This window comes from Lupinus angustifolius, chromosome LG19, assembly GCF_001865875.1.
Source record: "Lupinus angustifolius cultivar Tanjil chromosome LG19, LupAngTanjil_v1.0, whole genome shotgun sequence".
Classification (NCBI taxonomy): Eukaryota; Viridiplantae; Streptophyta; class Magnoliopsida; order Fabales; family Fabaceae; genus Lupinus; species Lupinus angustifolius.
In genome coordinates, this window is record NC_032027.1 from 2,018,046 (window position 1) to 2,032,474 (window position 14,429).

Below are 14,429 nucleotides of genomic sequence, written 5' to 3' on the forward strand. Positions count from 1 at the left end.
GCAGAACCTTATATTATTATACCACTAGATCTTATGAAATTATTAGCATCTTGATTAACTATTTATGTTCCACATAACCCATTATTACTTATAAAACCAATTTGATTCCACCCCTAATAAACAAACTTCATGTAAATGATAATTGAGATTGACATTTTTAATTAATATGGTTATTAAAATTACAAAAAAATGTGTTTTAAATTTACAAATTTCCACTTAATTTCCTCATGATAGTAAAAACTAAAAAGTAAAAACATACTAAATTTTTTGTGAGGGACAAATTGAACAATATACAAAATGAGATATCAAGTTGACATTTTAGTAATCATAGATTCTTAGGGATGAAATTGATTAATTATATCAACATTGGGGGCTAAAGTGATATTTTACTCTAATCACCTCTCACTTATATTCAAAATTTATAATTATTAAATTTGTATATGCATATATTCATTTTATTTAAAAAAAATCCTAATTTTATTATATAAAAAAGGTAGCCACGTAAGCAACAACATTATCCTTATTTCATCCTTACCATAATTTTATTATATGCTCCAAATATATTTTGAAGTAAACATATAGGCTGAAAATATGCAAATTTTCTTATCTTCATGGACCAAACTGCTATTAAAGTAACAATCTTTCCTAAACCGTTTCCTCATGAAAGAATTTTTAATGTTGAAAGTGCTGTTTATGTTATTATTACCTTTGCCAACTCACCAGCAAAATTTGAATTTCTGGACCAAAAAAAAAAACCATGATCACCAAAGTTTCCTCCATAGTTTTAATGTGTACCTTGTTTCTGTTTTGAGGAACATATAGAACAAGGAACGTTCGGTTTTACAACAGAGAATTTTTCCAAATTGTGTGTTGTTTTTTTTGTTACCATATTTTCTCTCTCCTCTGTCTGAGGAGGTTTTTTTTGTTGCAACAATCTCAACCTCCTCGCTTACTCTTCTATAACCTCGTAACTTTCGCTTTCAGTGATGGAAACTCGCGAATATCCTCGATTTAGCAAATGCACTTCTGGAATTTGTTTTCTAAGGTTGTCTTGATTGTTGCAACGAGAAAAAAACCATTTTTTTTCAATATTCTCTCACCCTTCAAGCTTATCCTATTCTTAATACCATTTTTTAGCATTTTCCACGTTGAATCTCAAAAGGGGTCTTGGATTTCGGAATTTTCTGGAACGCACTTGCGGAATAAAAAAAATGGGGTGGTGAAATTTCAAGTAGATGATGAGGATTTGAGGAAAATTTTGTTAAATGTGTAGTTGGGTATTATAATTTGAGAGAAAAGTTGTGAAAATTGGAGTTTGGTTTGAGATTTAAAGGAAAAGTTGTGAAATTTGTAGTTGGGTATGACAATTTGATTGAAAAGTGTGAATTTTGAAATTTTGAGGAAAAAGTTGTGAAATATATCTGAAGTTTAGTTTTGTTGTTTGGGTGAAAATAGCAACATGATGTTAACAGCTACCAGGAGCTCTCTAGAAGAGATGCTTGATTCGCTTCGCCGGAGAGATGAAGAAGAGAAGCCTAAGGACTTGCCTCCAGCATTGCCAGCTCGTCCGGCATCAAAAGCCCGGCTTCCTCCGGCGAGAAGGACATTGCCTAATAGCTTTAAGGTTGGTAATGAGAATGGTAAGGGGCACAGAAGGAAAGGTAGTTTCGGGAACAAGAAGATGAAGATGGATGTGGAATCACCATATATTGTCAAATCAGAAGAGAAAATAATGTGTGAAGAATCACCACAAGGTCAAGTTTTAACATCTGCTGATACTACTGCTTCGGTAGCTCCTCCACCAGGAGAATTGGAAGATGACAATGTTGCTTATTTCATCAAAAAGGTAATTTGTGTCTTGAAAAGGTTATGGTAGTTGTTAATTACTTGTTGATAATTTGATATATTAAGTTTTAATGATAAATGTGTTTATGATGGAAGTTTTACAGTTTCCTTTAGTCTTTGAATCTCTCAGTTTTCATTTTTAACATTTAACAGTTAGCTTAAATTTTACGAATAAGTTATACAAATGAGCAATTAGCTCGAATAAAATATGGAAGTTGTGGATAAAAAATTGTATTTGCAACACTGCAACATTAACCATTTCAGAATTGCTAATAATGGTAAACTCTACCCATCTTAGTTAGATTAAGAGCTGCTTGGTTATTTTAAATGTAAAATTTGAAGATGTCAAGATACCTTCCTATTTAGTGCTTGAAACTTCCACTATGGGCTTTTATTTGTTTGATGTTTGATACCGGCACCATGTTTGATTGAAAGATGTCAAAGCTCCTTTTAACATGTTACTTTAAAAGAATGCATGTTTGTGGTTTTTATGTGTTGAGCTATATATCAGAGCTATATTTGTCCATTTGTCTGTTAATAATGGGCATAGGCTGAGAGTTGAGACATTGTTAACGTCATGTGCTTGTCTGTTAAAAAATTCATTTTTTGGTTTTGATTGTTTCAACAGAAACTTAATGTTTGGTGTCGGCAAACAAAAGGGAAGTGGGGACTAGGAAGGATACAGTCAACTTCAGGAGAAGCAGCATCTGTCTCACTCTCAAACGGAAATGTAAATTTCTAAGACTTTTGTTTCTTTAAATGTAGTATTCAATCTCGAGAATGCAAGGTAACAGATCATTTGTGACATCGACTTGTTACTGCAGGTTATGAAAGTGTCCAGATTAGAGATCCTACCAGCTAATCCTGATATACTAGACGGCGTGGATGATCTTATACAGCTCAGTTATTTAAACGAGCCCTCCGTTCTACACAATCTTCAGTTTAGATATTCTCAAGATATGATTTATGTATGTATGCTGTTCTGGCTTGTTCTTCTACTTAGGTGATAATCTATGTACTCTCACATGCTATTTGTGCTTTCTGTATGCAGAGTAAAGCAGGGCCAGTTTTAATTGCTCTCAATCCCTTCAAAGATGTCCACATTTACGGAAATGATTATGTTGCAGCTTATAGGCAGAAACTTTTGGATAGTCCTCATGTTTATGCTATGGCTGACGCAGCTTATAATGAGATGATAAGAGGTGAATGAATATTTTTCCTTTCTTTCTCCTCCTATGAAATCTTTATGCTGTAGTCGCATCATATATTTATTAAGGTTTTTCTGTTTACATTTTGTGCATTGCAGATGAAGTAAATCAGTCCATTATCATAAGGTCAGCACTCAGTACATTAGAGGCTCCTTTTTGTCCGTGACTCTTAATACATGTTCCTGAACTCGATAGTGTTGAATTGTTATAGTAATAATAAGATATAGTCACTCGTATACTTGTTAATAATGGCTGCTGGAAATTTGTTTGTAGTGGCGAGAGTGGAGCTGGTAAGACAGAGACAGCGAAAGTTGCTATGCAATACTTAGCTGCTCTTGGTGGTGGCAGTTGTGGGATAGAAAATGAAGTTCTTCAGACAAATTTTATATTAGAAGCTTTCGGAAACGCAAAAACATCCAGGAATGACAACTCTAGCAGATTTGTAAGTTTGTTTTCGATTTGTTTGGCTGAAAAGTTTGCGTTTCTTTTCGTCTATGTTTATTTTGATAGGTTTTCCATCTAACATGTCCATAAAGAATGCAATTTTAATTTCCCTTTTAATTTCTGAAGTCTGTGCAGCACTTTGTGGATGGTATTTAATGACTTGGCTTTGATAAGTATTTTTATTTTCCGTGCAGGGGAAGTTGATTGAAATTCATTTCAGCACATTGGGGAAAATTTGTGGGGCTAAAATTCAAACCTGTAAGTATGTTCAAGTTAAATATGTTACATTAAATTTGCTCTTCTGTGGTTTCCAATTATTTTTGCAATTTACTGACTTGACTTATTTCTATGCCTTTTTTTGTGTGTTTCTAATGCCAATTCTCGTACGCTAACTTGAACAGTTCTGTTGGAAAAGGTAACTTCTGATACCACATTTGTGTATGATTGTGGATATAAATATTTATCTTTCTTCGCTTCTGAAATAGTCATGTCTCCTGTGAGCAGTCAAGAGTTGTTCAACTGGTCAACGGGGAGAGGTCTTATCACATATTTTATCAACTATGTGCTGGATCTTCACCTGATCTTAAAGGTGCGCTTATATGTTTTAACATCACATAATATTCTGCTGAGAAGTTTGTTTTCTTGTCTAATGTATAAAAATGGCAATGATCTGTGTTAATTTTAAGAACTAAGTGTTCAATTCTTTTGTTCATCCTGAAATAACTTAGGTATTTTGATCAAGACCCAAATCTTAGTAAACCATTTAGAGAAAAGTCATTTTTATCGGGTTCTTTTATGTAAACCTTAGGCTTTACTGTACACTTTTTAATGGGGCTATCGACTATTTAATCCATTTTCTCACTAGAAAACTTTATTGCTCTTCTTGTATGATACAAGCCCTTTAAGTGGATTTCTACCATCTTATCCTAAATAAGTGATTCTACAACTTCTTCTGAATAGCCCTCTCACCCTCTTAGCATTCTTGTCATTACACTCTTTTTTTTGTTGTTGCTCTTGCTGGAACTTCTTTCCCCAACATGTATTAGATGTAATTCAATGTTTGAACATTATGTCACTGTTGTGTGACAATTGAATCTCTCAATGACTATCTTTAGACAATCAATTTTAAATATGACTTTTGAGTATGATCCTCCCAGTATCATTAATATATATATCCTCTGCTCTTTAATCTTATATACAAATGTTTAATGTACACCTAAGTTTGTATACAAATTCATTGCCAATTCTGCATGTGAAATTATGATACACCTTCACATTTTGATTTCTTCCTAAACTTTATTGAGTATGTAAACAATTTTTACCCATATATAATTGTTTTCTTTTACTGTGCAGAGAGGTTGAATCTTAGAGTGGCCAGCGAATATAAATATCTTAACCATAGTGACTGCATGACAATTGACAGTGTTGATGATGCTAAAAATTTCCACAGGCTGATGGTATATTATTTGACAGTTCATTCATTGAACTAACTTTCTATAAGTTTGTTTACAGACTCTTCATATCTCATGTATTTCCCCCCTTCGGCATCTTTGTTTTCCCTCAGAAAGCGTTGGATGTTGTTCGAATGAGCAAAGAGGATCAAGAGCTGGTCTTTAAGATGCTTGCTGCAATATTATGGCTCGGAAATATGTCATTCAATGTTACTGACAATGAAAATCACATTGAAGTAGTGGAGGATGAAGGTAAGATTCATAGCGCTTATACATGATGCATTTTGGTGGGCTACTTATTCCGTATCTTGTTTTGTGTGTGCTAATTCAATGACATAGAATTCATAAAGTTAGCTCGGACTCAGTTGAATATTTCAATGCCATTCTCTTAACATAAATTAATGTATTTTGTTTTGAGTTGCGTAGAACTGGGTGCTTCAGTGTTTCATATTGACTGTCACTAACATTGTAAATATGAGGGTTTATTTTTAATTTTAGTTAGACCTTAAAAGTGACTTCTATTTATATATTTCTTTTGGCAGCTGTAACCACTGCTGCCTTGCTGATGGGTTGCAGTTCCGAGGAGTTAATGACAGCGTTGTCCACCCGTAAAATCCAAGCCGGCAAGGATACTATTGCCAAAACATTGACATTGCGGCAGGTCTGTTTATTACCTAAACAATTCAGTTAACCCGTTTCTTAACAGCTCCTAAATGTATTATATCCAAATTTTGATCCCATGTTCAGGCCATTGATACAAGAGATGCATTAGCGAAATTTATCTATGCAAACTTGTTTGACTGGCTTGTAGAACAAGTTAACAAGTCACTTGAAGTGGGTAAACGACGTACTGGGAGATCCATTAGTATTCTTGATATCTATGGCTTTGAGTCATTCCAGGTGTGCAATATATATTAATGTGTTTACTGATACTTAATATATTCTTTTTACGTGTTCTAATAATTTCTTGTTTTTTCGTTTCTAGAAAAACAGCTTTGAACAATTTTGTATAAATTATGCCAATGAGAGGCTTCAACAGCATTTCAACCGGCATCTGTTTAAACTTGAGCAGGAGGTTAGGAACTATATTATGCGTTACTTTGAATGAAAAACTGTGAATATGTGATATAATTCAAAAAAAATTGTTTCTGTGCATTTAACTTTAAGATTTTGGGTATTTTTATGCCTAGTATTTAGTCTCTTTAATTTCAATGCTATGTGATACAGTTCCAGGAATGTTGTCGTGTTTTAAATTAGTTCTAGGACATCAACTAATGCCATGAATAGAAGGGGATTCGTTTAAAACAACCAAACTATAACAAAATAGTAAAGAAGATGGTGTTATATGAAATGCAAAGTTATATGTGTAGTGTGGTCTTTATATGTATAACAGCAACATTGCAATTTTATATATATTGCTTCAGGACTACGAGTTAGATGGTGTTGATTGGACGAAAGTAGATTTTGATGACAACCAAGAGTGTTTGGATCTCTTTGAGAAGGTACTTATATGGTTTAAGCTTTCTAAAAATATCGTGAACTGTTCCTCTTTGGCTCGAAACTGGGTCATTATTTTGATTATCGATACATTATTTTTTTGGACAGTTTTTTAATAAAGCAAATTATTTAAAAAATTGTATTTAGGTCCACATTATTCTCAATGACTAATGACTAGTGTAATCATTATGTAATGTGATTCAAAATGTGCAGAAGCCTTTGGGGCTAATCTCTTTGTTGGACGAGGAATCAAATTTTCCCAGGGCCACTGATCTAACACTTGCCAGCAAACTTAAGCAGCACCTGAATGCTAATCCTTGCTTTAAAGCGGAAATGGGAAGGGCTTTCAGTGTTCGTCATTACGCTGGGGAGGTTAGTAGATGCCAAGTATTTAAGGATCAACTTTGTTGCTACAAAATCTGCCTGTAGATTCTATAGTTTAATTAATCTCCCAATTTAGTGCATATTTGGGTTAGCTTAAATTATAGGGTGAGGTATTCCTTATACTTCACCTCCTTAATAAAGTTTTTTTTGTCTGAAAAAAAGCTTAAATTATAGGGAAAAATAACCTTTACATTTTTATTTAAAACTCAGCATGCTTTTGATAAGCTATTTTGAACAATGAACACAATGAGATAATTCAAAAACATTTTTTTAGCTTTGTTTATTTAGTCTTATGTTTTGAAACCTATGGCAACATAGTTTTGCTTATTTTTTTTAGCTCCTTAATGATATAATCTTAGTTTTTGAAATGTCCCAAGTTTCGTAATAGGATAATGTAGTTGTTTCTAAACATGGTTTTATTCCTACCTCCTAATTTGTTTAAGAACTTTGCTTACTTAGTTTTTTTGTTTGCCTGCGTTTTAATAATATAACTAAAATGTTGGATGTTCCTATTTATGCACTAGAAACATTATGGCACATCATTTTGACGGTAAACATGAAACTTGCTTATGGGGAAAATGTTTTTGCTGGAGTTTTAATTCCTTAGTGACTATGGAAAATTTCTGCTTTCTATTTTGGTTTTCTGAACATTTAGGTATATGCAGAGTTTTTACTATGGAGATCAACTTTTATAGTTAAGTTTGCGATTGTACTAACATCTGGTCCTGAATCAGGTTTTGTATGATACAAACGGCTTTCTAGAAAAGAACAGAGATCCACTTCCTTCTGATTCCATTCAACTGCTGTCCTCATGCACTTGTGAACTGCTGCAGTTGTTTTCCAAAATGATTAACCGGTATCAGAAGCAATCGAACTCTGTCCATGCAGGAGCTCTGGACTCACAAAAGCAGAGTGTTGGCACAAAGTTCAAGGTAGTATTGTAACCATACTTGAACAGTGTCTACATATTTAATATCTGGAAAGAAATAATTAAGTTATGAGATATCACATGATGATTGTGGATAATGACCTCGTAAGTACTGAGTAAATGGGCTTTAGGAGTATATACTGAGAAATAAGCAAAATACCATAATTTGACTGAAACAACTTTAACAGTTTTCTTGCTTTCTTTTAGGGTCAATTGTTTAAGTTGATGCATCAGTTAGAGAGCACGACACCACACTTCATTCGTTGTATAAAGCCGAATACTAAGCAACATCCTGGCATATTTGATGAAGACCTTGTTCTTCAACAGCTCAAGTGTTGTGGAGTTTTGGAAGTTGTTAGGATTTCAAGGGCTGGATATCCTACTCGAGTGACACATCAAGAGTTTGCCAGAAGGTAGTGGAAAAATCTCGTGCAGTTTTTAGATTATCTTTAGTATTGGGTTGACTTATGTTCTTGCATATGTTTAGGTATGGGTTTCTTCTTTCTGAGGTCAACACATCTCAGGACCCATTGAGCGTCTCAGTTTCTGTTTTGCAACAATTTAATATTCCTCCTGAAATGTACCAAGTTGGCTTCACCAAACTGTATCTTCGAACCGGGCAGGTATGTTTAAGTAATTTCATTCATTTACTTTCAAAACTGCAGTTGAGTGTATATGCAGACTACTTATTGTGTTAGAACACAAATGTGTCATGATTGAATTGGCATGAATGTTGATGTTCAGAAAGTTATCAACTGTTTGTTTTACAAAACGACTTGATTATTCCCGTGCTCTTGTTGGTTTTATAGATTGGTGCACTGGAGGACAAGAGAAAACAGGTTTTGCACGGAACTGTTGGGATTCAAAAATGCTTCCGTGGCCAAAAGGCTCGCAGTTGTTACCATGAGCTTAAGAATGGAGTAGCAACTATACAATCATGTAAGGACATGCTATTAATATTAGTTTAATTTGGATTAAAAGTAGGATGCTGATTCTATGCTTTATGCACATTTTTTTTCATTCCTTTGCAGAATTTTCTAGTAATGTTTTGCATAAAATCCTTGTTGATACTAATCCAAAAAAACAAAACTCGGTGCTGTTTGACTTCTAATTTTTCAAATCCAATTCTTTGATGACCTTATTGATACATATTCAGTTAAGAGCTTTATACATCTAAATCGATGGCTCAAATAGTCAAATACTTGTTACGAGTGATTGTTCATAACCTTGGCTATTGTTTGTATCCAAACCTTAATTGCTAGCTTGGTTATATTGTAGTTGTTCGGGGAGAAATTGAGAGAAGGAAATATGGTGTTATGGTGAAGTCATCCATGACTATTTCTTCTGAAAAGATTGAGGAGATTCAGGCAGTCATAGTACTACAATCTGGTTAGTGTCTTCTCTATATTGTCTAGTTTACCTCGGGAGGTGCATTACTTATGATTTTCTTACTATTAATTTCGTTTTAATGTAGTTGTTCGTGGGTGGCTGGTTCGAAGGCAAATTAGAGGCACAGATAAGTTTAAGATATATCCCGAAAATGCAAGATCTAGGCGTAGGTCACGTACGAAGATGGCCGAAGTAAAGGTAATTTACTATGTACATTTTCAATTTAGAATAATTTACTAAACTCCGAGTAAGAGTTGTGTCAATTTTTAGATCAATTCCAACTCATTAATCTGTACCATCATTGAGACACCTAACTATATGGAGGTGTTTGGTATGAAGAAACCATAGATTTCTGGGTACACCTAAGTATAGCAGAGTTTAAGGCCCTAGCTTTGATGTGACAATTGAAAGTTATTTAAAATTCTCAATACTGATTCATATCCATAATTGGTTGGTCTATAAAAGCGGATCAAACAAGAGTTCCTTATTTAAAAGGGGAGACAGATTTATGATTTAGAGTTTCAACCACTTCTTTATGCAATTAATCAAATTTGTGTTTCTGGAACTTTGCATGTCAAATAAATTAAATTGGAGTAATGCTCATATTTGTTCATTATGATGTAATCATGGATCAGAATTCAGAATGCTAAACACTTTTGCCTGAGTAATTTTACGATTTAATTGGTTGAGTTTACCTTTTGGATGAGTTTTTCTTATGGATATAGAATGTTGAGCATCATGATTTTTATGAAAGCTCTCAATCACTCAAGATAATAATTGTTGTATTTTTTATTGGTGTAGCAGGATATGTCACAGAACCAGCCTTCTGCTTTAGCAGAACTCGAAAAGCGAGTTATCAAGGCTGAAGCAACTGCTGAGCAAAAGGAAGAGGAAAATGCTAAATTGAGGGAACAACTAAAACAATTTGAGGGAAGGTGGATTGAGTATGAGACAAAGATGAAAACAATGGAAGAAATGTGGCAAAAACAGATGGCGTCTTTGCAAGTAAGTTTTTACTCAATCATTGACGTACTTCCGATTTTCAACAAACTTAATTTGCTGTGGCTTCCTTGAACTAATGGGCTGGTTTCATATCAAGAGGAATCTTGTTCAAGAATTAACAGAGGAACTGTTGTAATGAGCTGGTTTCATATTACGATTAATCTCGTTTAATGATTAATAAGTAAAAGCTGAAGCTAATAAAAGTAGTTTGTTGTTTGTGTTGATTTCCTGTGTCACTATGAGTTTGTGGCAATCTTATTTATTAGATAAGTTCAATGCTTAAGGGTTTTAAGTCTAACTTCAAAATTATATAGAAGATTAAAATTGCAATTTCAATGCAGATGAGTCTTGCTGCTGCTAGAAAGAGCCTTGCTTCTGAGAATGGCTCTAGTCAGCCTGTACGGTATGATGTTGCATCGCCTCTTTGCTATGATTCTGAAGATAATACTTCCATAGGATCCCGAACACCCGGGGCCCGAACACCCGCCCCAAGCACGCCTATGAAGTATTCTAGTAGTTTTTCAGTTGGAGCAGGGAGGGCGGCTAATGGTACTTCCATAGGATCCCTAACACCCGGCCCGAGCACGCCTATGAAGTATTCTAGTAGTCTTTCAGTTGGAGCAGGGAGGGGGGCTAATGGTACTTTGAATTCTTCCGTAAGCACTCTGATGAAGGAATTTGATCACCGCAGACATACATTTGATGATGATGCCAGAACACTGCTTGAGGTTAGATCATCGCAATCTGGTAACACGAATTCCATTGAAGAATATCGGAAACTTAAACATAGGTTTGAGGCATGGAAGAAAGAATACAAGGTTAGATTAAAGGAGACAAAAGTGAGACTTCATAAATTAGGGAACTCGGAAGTTGAAAAAAGTCGGCGGACATGGTGGGGAAAAATAAGTTCAATAGCACTCTAGCATTTGGTTTTCAAATGCTGTCTTTACTGAAATGTATAAAAGCTGAAAATTAAGCAAAAATGTCAAAGTGATTATTGTCATATACTGTGTCCTTTTGAGGACCTGTTTCTTCCATAAACACATTTTACTGTTGTACTAATTGGTAGAAGGGAAAGGAATTGTATCTCTACCAAATTTGTTACATGGTGGAAGTTGTGCATATAGTTGTATAGTCTTGTAGGATTGCATAGCTGTATTCAGTAGTATATTGTTTGATATCTTCAACTCTTCAATGTAAGTAAAAAAATTCATGTTCTTTAGTGTTTATAGTATGTCTATGACTACATTTCATTCAATTTTGGTTAAATAGATAAAAGTTCAATTTAATACATGATTTCAAAATATAGTGTTTATACTTCTTTATGAGATATATTGCTTCACATTTAGGGTTTATTTGCAAGTTAATTTTTAAAGGATAACAGAGAGAAGAGAAATGTTTGAGAGTCCGGAAATACACTTGTGGGATGACTCTGAAGCTCTTCATTTCTTTTTTTCCAAAACTCAACTTGCAAACAGACCTTACAATAGTAAAGATATGTAACAATGTAGAAAACTAGTGAGAACCATTGGTTTGAACAAATAAAACTACCAACAAGTGTAACACTAAATATGACACATCATATTATAATCTACATATAAATCACAATTGCTCATCATATTTAAGAACCAGGCACAAACTTGGTGGCATAAACCCATGCATTATTAGCCACAGGGTTATGAAGGTGGTCCAAAAGATTCTCTAATGGGCCTTTTCCAGTAACAATGGCTTGAACAAAGAAACCAAACATGGAGAACATAGCCAACCTTCCATTCTTGATCTCTTTCACCTTGAGCTCAGCAAAAGTAACAGGATCATCAGCAAGCCCAAGAGGGTCAAAGTACTGACCCCCAGGGTAAAGGTTATTACCCTCTCCAACCCCATCAAGCCCATTGATTCTAAAGCCTTCAACAAGGCCCATCAGAACAACTTGGAAGCCCAACACTGCTAGAATGCTTTGTGCATGGACAAGGTTTGGGTTCCCCAAATAGTCAAGCCCACCTTCTGAGAATATCTGGGCCCCAGCTTTGAACCAAACTGGTTCCTTGAAGTCCACTCTGAGCCATTTCTCAAGTACTTCTGGTGTGATGCTTCCTAGTGCTCCAAGCATGGCCCAACGCCCATGGATCACCTTTTTCACATACATAACAATTTAATCTCACTATGACAAATTAAGTACAACAAATTATAGATGCCCAATAATTTAAGTTTAAGGTATAAGTAGTGTAGTTTATCAAATTATGGGTAGATATAATATGCTTGCTCACTTTAAAGGCAACTCAATATAAGCACTAACTACCAACAAAATGTTGGTCTAATGATGTAAAGCTCTACTGGATCCCCAAGGTCAAATGTTCGATCCCTAACAGCAACACTTGTTAAGATGGACAACCATAAATCCCAAAAGAGATTAGCTCCTTACCCAAAAAGGTGATTATATACTTTTAGTAGTACTGACAAAAATATAAGGACTAACTACAAAATTTAAGTGATCCTAGATCATGAATTTTGTTTGTTCATTAAATATATGCACCATCCAATCTAATTAAGAAAAATATATATATGCTGACCGTATATGAGTTTTATATATTGTTATTTCATCATTTACCATTGATATTTAATTATTATTGACTTTTAAAAAAAAAATTAAATGAATGGTGGATGATAGAATACATGTGTATAAATCTTTATAGTATCGGTGCATAGATTTTACATTATTTGTAGAAGTAAAATTTGTTAAGAGATAGAAATCTATTGATATGAAACAATTGAAACATATATGTCTTTAATTATTTTTATACTAAAGAAAGATTGATGAATGATTATCAATGAAAAGCAGAAAAGTTTTGCAATTTGGTTTTTGATGACTGAAATGTTTTGATAAGAAATTCAAAAGGAAAAGCATTATGTTGTAGTCTTGTTATACCTCAAGGGCCCTATTCTTGGCAAATGCTTCAGGGTCAGCAGATAAACCAGCAGTGTCCCATCCATAATCTCCAGGGAATTCTCCAGTCAAATATGATGGTGTCTGAGCTGAAAAGGGTCCCAAGTATTTCACTCTTTCTGGTCCATACCACAAATCATTGCTCTGCTTTGTTCACAAAACACAATAGCACTATATTAGTCACATTACCACTAACTATATAGACATACTATATAAATTAACCACTTAAAAATGTCATATGTATATTCTCATATCAATTATATCTTTTGTCTACTAAAAATGCCACATATGCCCTATTTGTTTTATCAACAGTATATGAGAATATAGTATCTTCTTATATAAGAAGATAATTTATCTCCTTCATCTAATAAAAATATGGAATGTGTACTATTTTGTTTAGTTTTAGAAATATTTTTTTGTAGAAAATGATTAAATAAGACTTATGTTATTATTTTAATGACCGAATGAAATAACTTATCTTCTTATGTCAAGAGATACTTTATTCTCATAGTATATCTATTTTTTCATTAAAATGTTGCTCACTTATCAACCTATTATTATTATTATAGATAGACAAGACTTAACTTATCTCCTTATATCATGACATATTTTACACTGAATTATGTGAAATGTAATCTTAATCATTCATATGAAGATGTAATGGTAAAGATTTTAATAACTTATATATATATGCAACTCTCTAAATATAAAGTATATATGTGTATAGGGAGTACCATGATGTATTTGCTAGTTCCCATAGAGACAACATTCCTTAGAGGGTTGGAGTTGGTAACCCTGCTTTGGGCAAAGAAAGGGGTTTGTTTAACAATGCTAGAATTTGTTGTGGCTGCCATTAATGTTGTTGCCATAACTTCCAAGTTTTCAGGAGCTACAAATGAACTTGAAACCTGAATTTTCTTAAATAGAAAATAATAATGATTTGTAGAAGTGTGCATGAAGGAAGGTTGAGAGTAACATGATATATAGGGAAAGAGAAAGAGAATGATAGGAATGTGTGGCTATGAATACAAGAGTGTGATAGTTGGTGTGGTTTGGAACAACCAATGAGAAGGCTTTATTGGATTTTATGTATCTCCAACTCATCTTTCTATCCACATTTTATCTTTGCCAATAAACATCCATTATTTATTTAATTAATAAGCAATCATTATAAACTTTTGATTAAATTATACAAATAACATCTCTTTTTTATATCTATATTCACCCTTCTTATTTATATAAATAAGAAGTACTAACTGTCCTACGTGATAAATAAGCATAAAATTTTAAATAAAAAATAACTTACAAGTGTCATGGAAACAAGTTCAAACAATATA

General features: G+C 33.7%; 2 protein-coding genes across 5 annotated transcripts; one reads left to right on the plus strand and one right to left on the minus strand.

Moving 5' to 3' along the window:
• Positions 712 to 11,375, plus strand: LOC109334568 (myosin-2-like). Of its 2 annotated transcripts, none has more exons than XM_019570411.1 (24): positions 712 to 1,846; positions 2,474 to 2,575; positions 2,670 to 2,813; positions 2,897 to 3,047; positions 3,152 to 3,179; positions 3,327 to 3,495; positions 3,692 to 3,755; positions 3,899 to 3,912; positions 4,002 to 4,086; positions 4,851 to 4,954; positions 5,062 to 5,200; positions 5,491 to 5,609; positions 5,696 to 5,848; positions 5,934 to 6,023; positions 6,373 to 6,450; positions 6,659 to 6,817; positions 7,564 to 7,761; positions 7,965 to 8,170; positions 8,245 to 8,380; positions 8,567 to 8,696; positions 9,036 to 9,146; positions 9,232 to 9,344; positions 9,948 to 10,151; positions 10,490 to 11,375. In XM_019570411.1, the coding sequence occupies exons 1-24, from the start codon at positions 1,460 to 1,462 to the stop codon at positions 11,069 to 11,071; spliced, it is 3,666 nt and encodes a 1,221-aa protein (XP_019425956.1). In that variant the 5' UTR covers positions 712 to 1,459; the 3' UTR covers positions 11,072 to 11,375. The 2 variants fall into 2 exon arrangements, with proteins under 2 accessions (XP_019425956.1, XP_019425957.1); XM_019570412.1 differs by having other exon boundaries at positions 9,951 to 10,151.
• On the minus strand, positions 11,665 to 14,049 carry LOC109334571 (chlorophyll a-b binding protein 13, chloroplastic-like). 3 transcript variants are annotated; one of them, XM_019570415.1, is made up of 3 exons: positions 13,827 to 14,049; positions 13,075 to 13,239; positions 11,665 to 12,279 (listed from the first exon to the last, which is right to left on the minus strand). In XM_019570415.1, the coding sequence occupies exons 1-3, from the start codon at positions 14,046 to 14,048 to the stop codon at positions 11,770 to 11,772; spliced, it is 897 nt and encodes a 298-aa protein (XP_019425960.1). In that variant the 5' UTR covers position 14,049; the 3' UTR covers positions 11,665 to 11,769. The 3 variants fall into 3 exon arrangements, with proteins under 3 accessions (XP_019425960.1, XP_019425959.1, XP_019425961.1); XM_019570414.1 differs by having other exon boundaries at positions 13,075 to 13,242; XM_019570416.1 differs by having other exon boundaries at positions 13,075 to 13,236; positions 13,827 to 14,048.